This window comes from Chiloscyllium punctatum, chromosome 7 (assembly GCF_047496795.1).
Source record: "Chiloscyllium punctatum isolate Juve2018m chromosome 7, sChiPun1.3, whole genome shotgun sequence".
NCBI classification, from domain to species: Eukaryota; Metazoa; Chordata; class Chondrichthyes; order Orectolobiformes; family Hemiscylliidae; genus Chiloscyllium; species Chiloscyllium punctatum.
In genome coordinates, this window is record NC_092745.1 from 13053260 (window position 1) to 13063606 (window position 10347).

Consider the following 10347-nt stretch of genomic DNA (forward strand, 5'->3'; position numbering starts at 1 on the left):
GGCCAAGAGCTGGAGGATGGGATTAGTGCCATCAGATCGCTGTTTACCAGCACTGACGCAATTGGCCAAATGGCCTCATTCGGTGCTGTTCTCATCAATGATTCTCTCAGACAGAGAGAGAGAGAGAGAGAGAAGAGGAAGTGTGAGTGGCTGACGTGGCTCTCTCTGCCTGATGCCATTTACATACTGAGGAACACCCAGTCAGACTCTCACAAGCTGCAGCTTTATAAAGCAGAGCCCTGTGAAGGGAGAGTTTATCAGGAACCAGGCACAGGGACAGGAGCACACACCATGATTTCACACATCCAGCTGATCTGGCCCCTGGCATTCTGTGTCGCAGGTACAAATCTCTCTCCTTCCACCTTGAATCTTTAGCTGCTCTCCATTTCACTCCAATTCCACTGACTTGTGATTGAAGGGAAAATGCTGAAACCAGAGGAATGCTCAGTGTCTCCAACAATCTCTCATTTGACAGGCTCTTTCTGTGACAGTTCTGACTTCACTGTGTTTCTCTCTGACCCCTCAGGTATCAATGGGGACATCATCATGACCCAGTCTCCCCCAGTGCTGTCAGTGGGACTGGGCCAGACCGCAACACTCACCTGTAAGGCCAGTCAAAGCATTAGCAGCTACCTTGCTTGGTACCAGCAGCGAGAAGGTCAGAAACCCTCTCTCCTGATCTATGATGCAACAACTCGATTCACAGGAGTCTCCGATCGATTCACCGGCAGTGGATCAGGGACCAGTTTCACCCTGACAATCAGCAACGTTCAGAATGAGGATGTCGCTGAATATTACTGTCAGCAATATAGCAGCAACCCTCGACACAGTGACACAGAGCTGTACAAAAACCTCAATACATAAAGCACTACCTCCTGTACTGACACATCCATGGTTATATAAAATGCATAATAATGGACACACAGTCCCACCGCCTGAACTGACATAACCCACAGTTAGGTCTAAATGAAACTGAACAAATTACCCCATGCTGAGATTGTTACTGTCCACGACACACTCCAGTCCCCGTGGTGTCTCAACGCTAACTGAAGGCCTCAAGTTTCCCTCTTACACTCCATGGCCACATGTGAAGTGCAGCTGCAAGATTTAACATCGAAAAATAAATTTCACAAACCTCCCGAGCCCAGCTGGAAACAACCCAGAGAGACAGAGAGAGAAAGACACATGAATGATAGAGAGACAGAGAGGGGTAGGGAGACGGTGAGAGTGAGTGAGAGACAGCCAGAGACAGAGAGAGGTTGACAGTGATAAGAGGGAAGCAGAGAGCAGAAGTTTTTGTATAGCCTCTGCACTGGGAGCTCTCACTGTGGTACACGTTCGGTCCAGGAACCAAGCTCAGACTGAGTAAGTAAACCTCAATCCTCCGTTATTAACCCTGTCAATACTGAAACACACTTTCTAAAATACAGTTGCTGAATTGTTGAAGGTGTAAGTGGGAAGCTGCAGTGAATGAAATGGTTGATTGAGGAGCACTGTGTCTAACAGCGTGTCCAGCTGTATTTCTTTCGTTCCATTACCCCCTTTAAACAGCAAGATATAAGTCAGTCAGTTTTACTCACCGCGTGGAGGAGCTCTGTCCATTTGCAGCCTGTGGTCCCATTCCTGCAGCATGGAGTGAAATCAGTGAGTAGCCTCCTGTCAGTCTCAGTGTGATGGACACGGGCAGAGTTTGATGTGAGCTCTGGCTCCCTGTCCCAGTCTCTGATCTCACTGACCTCAGCAGCAGCAGCAGCAGCAGCAGCAGCACAGTAAGACACCGAGCTCCCACCTCCCCCAGCTTTAACTCTGCTCAATCACACAATCACAGAATTGTTACAGCGCACACGGAGGCCATTCTGCCCATCCTGCCTATACTGGCTCTCTGAATGAGCAATTCACTGAGTGTCATTCTCCTGCCTTCTCCCTGTCACCCTGCACATTGTTCCTTTTCAAATAACAGTCTTATTCCCTTCAGAATGTTTCAATTGAAGCTGCCTCCACCACACTCTCAGGCAGTGCATTCCATACTCGAACCACTCACTGGCTGAACATGTTTTTCCTTATTTGACTTTTGCTTCTTTTACCAATCACTTCCAATCTGTGGCCTCTCGCTCTCAATCCTTTCAAGAGTGGGAACATTTTTTCCCCGTTTGCTCTGATCAAACGCGTCCTGATTTTGAATTCCTCGAACAAATCCCCTCTCAGCCATCTCTTCTCCAGTCTATCACATAACTGAGGTTTCTCATTCTTGGAACAATCTTTGGGAGTGTTTTCTACCCTCTCTACAAAACATTGACATCCTCCTGAATTATTTACATGATCTCACCCCATCAGGATTTCACAGACCTCTATCTGGTCACCCCTAGCTTCCTGCACTTCAGGGTCCAGCCTCTCATAGTCATTGAGTTGTGTGGCACTGAAATAGACCCTTCGGTCCAATTAGTCTGCGCCGACCAGATATCCTAAACTGATTGAGTCCCCTTTGCCAGTATTTGGCCCATATCCCTCATAATGCTTCGTAGTCATGTGTACATCCAAATGTCTTTTAAATGCTGTAATTGTATGCGCCACATTCACTTCCTCTGGCAGCTTGTTCTATATATGCACCGCCTCTGCATGAAAATGTTACTCCTCGGACCCCTTTTGAATCTTCCGCTCTGCTCTTAAACCTATGCCTCCAGATGTGGACTCGTCCGTCTTAGGGAAAAGACCTTAGCTGTTTACCAAATCTGTGCCCCTCATGGTTTTTTAAATCTCTGTAAGGTCACCTCTGAGCCCCAGACTATTCAGTCTCTCCCTCTTGCTCAAACCCTCCACTCCTGGCAAAATCCTTGTAAATACTTTCTGCACCTTTTCCTGTTTAATATCATCCTTCCTGTGCATCCGAACTGCTAGGACTCTGTTCGACAACACACCCCAGGGTCCTATTATTAATCCACAGGGCCCTACCATTAATCCCCAGGGTCCTACCATTAATCCACAGGGCCCTACCATTAATCCCCAGGCCCTACCATTAACTGTGTAAGTCCTGCCTTTCCAAAATGCAACATCTTGCACTTATCTAAATTGAACACCATCTGTCACTCCTCAGCCATTGGCCGAACTGATCAAGGTCCTGCTGTACTGTGAGATAATCTTCGTCATTATCCACTTCACCACCAATTTTGATGTAATCTGCAAACTTACTAAACTTACCTACTATATTCACATCAAGATCATTTATTTAAATCATGTAAATAGTAGACCCAGCACTGATATTTATGGCACATCGCTGGTCACAGACTTCCAGTCCAAAAGGCAGCCCTCTACCACCACCCTTTGTCTCCTACCTCAAGTCATTTTTTTATCCAAATGACGAGCTCACCCTGGAACCCATGTGATCTAACCTTCCTACTCAGTCTACCATGGCTAACCTTGTCAAATGCTTTGTTAAAATCCAGGTGGACAATGTCAATTGCTCTGCCTTCATCAATCTTCTTTGTTTCCACTTCAGAAAAACTCAATCAAGTGAGTGAGAAAGGATTTCCAATCCACAAAATCACATTGACTATCCCTTTATGTACTCCAGTTTCCTCCCGCAGTCCAAAGATGTCTAAGTTAGATGGATTGGTCATGCTAAATTGCCCAAAGTGTACAGGAATGTGCAGGCTAAGTGAATTAGCCATCTTTAAGGGGACCTATTCACTCCCTAGTTACACTTTTGCCCTTTTCTTATTTACAATATTTCGACCCCCTCTGTCTCAAAACAGCCAGGAATTGAGTGCCACTCCACGAATATACCTCGACTATCCCTGAACTTCGAGTTTATTATTCACATCAGGACTTTGCTGCAACCTTTAGCCCCAGTTCATTCACTCTGATGTGTTCTTACCCAACGGAAGTCTGTGTTTTCCCAAGTGAATCATTTCGAAACTGGATTCCTTTTCCATGGTCACCCTCAACCTTATGATACAATGATCACTCTTCCCTTAATGTCCTCTCACTGACACTTGGTTTACTTGCGCCTCCTCACTCCCAAGATCCATGTGTAACCGAGTCTCCTTTCTCATTGGACTGGAATCACACGGCTGGAGAAAGTTCACCTGAGTACCCTCTCACAACACTGGACCCTCTCTACCCTTCACAATGATGCTATCCCAGTCTATGAGGATAATTAAAGCTCTTCCCCTCCCCAACCCCACCGCCACCCCCCTCCCCAGCCCCACCCCATTTATAACAACTCTCTATCGTGATTTGACAGACCCTGTAAATTCGTTGCACATTTGTTCTTCTACTTTCCACTTGATGGTGATCTTTGGACTCCACTGAGGATTCTGTGAACCTTGGTGTTTCTCTCTGATATTCCCCCATGGCTCCCACAGCCCTACCAAGTCAGTTTAAACTCTCTCCAACAGCAGCAACAAATCACCCCATAAGGAACTCAGTCCCAGCTCTGTTCAGGAGCATCCCATTCAGTCTGTAACAGGTAACATCTCGCCCACAGCCAGTCCCAATGCCCTAAGAATCTAAAGCCCTCCCTGCCAGACTCTCTTTCCAGCCTCTTATTCATCCGTCTTATCTTCCTGTTTTTATTCTCACTTATTTGGGGCACTGGGAGTAATGTGCACATGCCTACTTTTCAGCTCCTGCTCTGAACTCCCTCCCGAAGTCACTAAATTCTGACTGCAGGACCACATCCCTTTTCTGCCTCTGTCACTGGGACCGATGTGGACCCCGACTGCTGCCTCTTCCCCGTCTCCCCTCAGGGTGCTCTGCAGCCGCTCAGTGACATCATTGACCCTGGCACCAGGGAGACAACCCACCATCCTGGATTCCCATCTGCAGCTGCAGAAACACCTATCGATTGCACTCACTCTCGAATCTCCTCTCACTATCGCTCTTCCGTTCTTCCTTGTGACCTCCTGTACAGCTGAGCCCTCCCCATGGTGCCATGGACTTGGATCTGGTTGCACTCCCCAGATGGACCATCATTCTCATCAGGATTCTGAACTGAATCCTGGTTGGAGAGTGGGATGCACTCAGGGATTCCTGTACTAGCTGCCTGGTCCTTTTGGACTGTCTGCTGCTCCCCCATTCCCTCTCTCCCTGCATACTCTGAAGCTGCAGAGTGACCACATCTAGAAACATGCTCTCCACGGAGCTCTCAGCCTTACGGACTCTCCGCACTGACACCAGCTGCTGCTGAAACTCCGAAACCCAGAGCTCCAACTGCTGTCACTGACCACACTTCCTACACTCATGGTATTCCAGGAGCTGTGAAGTATCCTAAAATTCCCACATAGGTGCAAATTCTCTCCACTCATTGGTCATCTCTTGGCAAAGTTCTGATGATAAACAGGTCCAGAAGGGCTCACAGTCCAGTGGGTTCAGTGTTCCAGGGTTTTGGGGAAACTCTTCAGAAGACTTTAAGAAATAGGAGCAGAAATCAGCCATTCAGCCCATTGAATCTGCTCTGCCATTTGATCTTGGCAGATATGCCTCTTACCCCCATTCTCCTTCCTACTCCACGGGAACGTTCAATCCCCTTAATAATCACAAACCGATCTATCTCTGTCTTAAATACACTCAGTGACTTGTCCTCCACTGCCCTCTATAGCAGTAAGTTCCACATATTCACCACCCTTTGGCTGAAGAAATTCCTCCTCATCTCAGCTCGAAAGGGTCGGCCCTTCATTCTGAGGCTGTGCCTCGGTTACTTAGTCTCTCCTGTTTTCGGAAACATATCCGCATACACTCTTTCCAGGCTGATCAGTATTCCGTAAATTTCAATAAGGTCCATCCTCATCCTTCTAAACTCCATTGAGTACAGACCCAGAGTCCTCAACCACGCCTCATATGACAAGCCCTTCATCCCCAGGATCATTCTTGTAAATCCCTCCAATGCCAGCACATTGTTTCTTAGAATATGGGTCCCAAATCTGTTCACAATATTCCAAATTCAGTCTGACCAGAACCTGACACAGCCTCAGCAGTACATCTCTGCCCTTGTATTCCGGCCCAACTGAAACGAATGCTATCATTTCATTTACCTTCCCAAGCACAAACTGGACCTGCCTGTTCACCTTCAGAGAAACCTGAATGAGTTTTGTGCTTTAGATTTCCAAAGGCTTTCCTCATTTAGAAAACAGCCTTTGCATCTCTCCTTCCTACCAACGTGCATAACCTCACACTGTAACACACTGTATTCTATCTGCCACTTCTTTGCCCACTCTCTGAGCCTATCCAGGACCTTTTCAGCCTTCCCACTTCCTCAACACTACCTGTCCCTAAACCTATCTCATGTCGTCTGCAAACCTTGCAACAATGTCTTCACTTCCTTCATTCAGATTGTTAATGCATGACATGAATAGTTATGGTTCCAACATTAATACCTGCAGAACTCTATTAGTCACCAGCTGCCATTTTTCCTCACCCTCTGCTTTATATCAACCTACCAGTCCTCAGTCCATGCCAGTACCTTGCCCCTAACTCTATGGGCTCGTACCTTATGTCAAAGGCCTTCTGGAAATCCAAATAGATTACATCTTCAGACTCTCCTTTGTCTGACTGGCTGGGAGCTGTTGCAGCTGTACAGGACATTGGTTCGGCCACTTTTGGAAAACTGTGTGCATTTCTGGTTGCCCTGTTGTAGTAAAAATGTTGTGAACCTTAAAATTCTTCAGAAAGGATTTTCAAGAATGTTGCCAAGGTTGGAGGTTTTCAGCTACTGGGAGAGGTTGAATAGGATCTAATTTCCCTGGATTGTTGGAGGCTGAGCGGAGACCATTTTGTGGTTTTAGGATCATGAGGGGCATTGAAAGGGTGAGTAGAGAAGGTATTATTTTCAGAGTTGGGGAGTCCAGTTCTTGAGGCATAGGTTGAAGGCGAAGGGGGAAAGATTTGAAAGGGTCTGAAGGGGCAACTTTTTCACGTGGTGGGTGGTGTGTGTATAGAATGAGCTGCCAGAGGAAGAGGTGGAGGATGGTATGATAACAACATTTAAGAGGATGGGTACATGAACATGAATATGGGGGGGGGGGGGGTGGGGTTTAGAGGGATATGCGCAAAATGCTGGAAAATGGGAATAGCTTAATTGGAGGTTTGTTAAAGAGATATCGAGCTCCATCCCACTTTCCAGCTCTTGCTCCTTAAGCCTGCGGTTTCACTGTTTCAAATGAGTATCCAAGTGTTTTTTCTCAATCTGATGCGGGTTTCTGCCTGTCCAACCCTTTCAGACTGTGGGTCCCAGATCCCACCAGCCTCTGGCTGAAAACAATTTCTCCACAATTCCCCTCGAACTCTGTCTCCAATTAATTTCAATCTCTCCCCATGGTTATCATCCTTTGTGCTGATGGAAATCAGTCCTTCCTACCCACTCTATCCAGGCCCCTCATCAATTTCTACACCTCGATCAAATCTCCCATCAGCCTCCTTGTTCCAAAGAATACAATCCCAGCCAAACCAATCATTCCTCAAAGCTAAAACTCCCCATTTTGACAAAATCCTCCTCTGTCCCCATCACAAGTGGGATCACATCCTTCCCGTAATGTGGTGACCAGAACCGTACACTGTTCTCTCACTGTGCTCTAACTGGGGTTGTATACAGTTCCAGAATAAACAAACTCCTTTCTTTCACTGTCAACCAATAATGAGATAAGGGAGGCAATGGTCTAATGATATAATTACTGAACTCTTAATCCAGAGGTCTAGATAATGTTCTGTGAACCAGGGTTAGAATCCTGCCACAGCTGATGGTGGAATGTGAATTCAATAAAAAAAATCTGGAATTAAGAGTCCAATGATGACCATCGTTGATTGTCAGGAAAAAGCCATCTGATTTACTAATGACCTTTAGGGAACGAAACGGTCATCGTTACCATGTGACCCCAGACCCACAGCAATGTGGTTGACTCTAAACTGCCCTCTGGGCGATTATGGATGGGCAATAAATGCTGCCGATCCAGCAATGCCCACATTCCATCAAGGGAAAAAGAAAAATAGTTTCTCCCATGTGTCTTCTTAACCACCTTACTGACCCGCATTCATTAATCACCATGGCCACATCTTCCACCTCCACTCACATGTGACTTCCAGGTTCAAATTGACAAAAAACATTCCGTCGATATCTGAGAAACATATAGAAACATCAACATAGGAGGCCATTCAGCCGCTCAAGCCTGCTCTACCATTCAATATGATCATGGCCAAACATCCAACATAGTCTCCGTTCCTGCTTTCTCCCCACATTCTTTGATCGTTGAAATATATCTAACTCCTTCTTGAACACATACTGCATCTAATTCCCTCATGCTGGAAAAATGGATGAGAATTATTGGGTTGTTGTTTTTTGACCAATGTGGACACAATGGGCTAATGGGCCTTTTAGGTCTCTCTGACTCTATGACTCTATTATATTATGAATAACTGGGTACCAATGACTGGCCCCTGTGGTACCCCAACTGGTAACTACCCCAATCCTCTTGTTCGTTAGGATTTCCCTGATTCACTTGGACATATTTCATCCTTACAGCTCTTTGCCTTCCTCAGGTCCTGTTCAATTTTAATCCTGCATTTTCTATCCTCCTCTCAGCTTTCTGCAGGTTTGAACTCCAGATAACCAACATCACCTTCCCTGTTTGGTCTTCCCTGCACTGGTTGCCTTTTGACATCCCAGGCTAAGAGTTTAGATTTGGGTTTCCCACCCTTACTCTTTGTGGGAAGAGATTCTGCATGATCTCTGTCTTGTCACTTGAGGGCTCCCACTGCCCTGACACTGATTTCCCATCAAGTCACTGGTTCCAGTCCACTTTTACTAAATTACCGAAACATTCAGTAAAATAAAACCTTTTACACTTGCTCCATGGTTCTCCATTTCGATCCCTAATTTCAATCTCACTGAGTTCTGATCACTGTCACTGAAATGATCGCCATCTTTTAGTTCTCCCAGCTGCCCACATTCATTCCCCAAACGACGGTCCAAAACTGTCCCTTCTCTTTCACCACCACCTTCTCAGGGGCAATTAGGGACGAGAAATAAATTCTGCTCCTGCTAGTGACACTCATATCCCAAGAATCAATTTTAAAAATGTAAATTCTTTTGTCTGGTTTATTAGGTATTGGAGACAAATATTCAAACATTTGATCAGTGAATATTCTGAGAATTAAAATCCCTTTCAATGGCAGGGATTAAAATTGTTTCTCTCTTAAAATTGTTTTTCAGGCCGTGACAACTCTCAGCCCAAGCTGACCCTGCTGCCCCCCTCCCACGAGCAGGTAGATGCCAAGGGCACTGCCACCCTGGTGTGCCTTGCCAATCACTTCTATCCCGATGAGCTAGAGGTGCAGTGGAAGAAGGATGGTGCAGTCATTTCGGACGGGGTTCAGACCAGCAACTACTTGCGAGCTTCGGACAGCACCTACAGTGTCAGCAGCCTGCTGACCCTCTCTGGGTCTGACTGGGAGTCCAACGCTCGCTTCTCCTGTGCCCTCACCCACGTGACCCTCCCTTCACCCCTCAGCAAGAGCATCAGGAGATCAGAATGTGTGTAGAGTGTTTGAGACAGTCCACAGAGGAGACACAACTTTAAACAGAACAAGGCTCAGCTAGCAGGAAAAAGATCATTGTCAGCACTGAATTTCAACACTCTTCCTTCTCACGACTGGCTCAGAGACACTTCTGAGGTTCAGGAGTAAAGGTAGTTCATTGGGACAGTGTCGATAGAGCTTTACGCTGTGTCAAACCCCATGCTCTCCCTGTTCTGGGACTGTTTGATTGGGACAGGGTTGATTTGTGATACCAAGTAAAATCTCTTGAAGTTGCTGAAGGCTGTCAGCTGTAAAAAACAATGTGAACCTTCGAAATGTCTGCTTCAATAAAACAGATCTTCCTGCTCAGCAGCCAGTTCCAATTTAAGGTTTTTGTCACTATTTGAAGGGCAGGATTCTCATGTTATTGAGAAAATCTCCGCAAGTCTTTTCCTCAAAAGCCATTGTATCTGTGAATTTGTGCAGCTTCCTCTGTCTGGGCTGTTAATTGCAGTCTGTTTTCTGTCAATGTCAGTCTAGAAAAGGGAATAAAGTTGATGAAGATTCAGTCTCTGTCTCTGTGGGCTTTGGAAATGGACCACTCCATTCAGCGGATTAGCTGCATGTCAGCATGACATTGTCACAATTGGCTACATGGCCTGTCAATCCATGGTAGATGATACTGACAGCCAATCAGCAATCAGTTTCAAATAATCCAGTTGGTCTGGAATCTGTGGAGGTTACAAGATTCCAAACAGAATAGAAACTGAAAGCTGTTCGGATTCAATAATTACAATCTGAGGCATTCCGTGTTCACTCTCTGGTCTAAACTCAGGTGCTGGG

General features: G+C 46.1%; 1 protein-coding gene across 1 annotated transcript; it reads left to right on the forward strand.

Annotated features, from left to right (window-relative positions):
• Nucleotides 1-347: 347 nt before the first annotated feature.
• LOC140479402 (immunoglobulin kappa light chain-like) lies at nt 348-10032 on the forward strand. The gene is made up of 3 exons (XM_072573291.1): nt 348-824; nt 1334-1365; nt 9200-10032. Exons 1-3 carry the CDS (start codon nt 424-426, stop codon nt 9526-9528), a joined length of 762 nt encoding a protein of 253 aa, XP_072429392.1. The 5' UTR covers nt 348-423; the 3' UTR covers nt 9529-10032.
• Nucleotides 10033-10347: the final 315 nt, after the last annotated feature.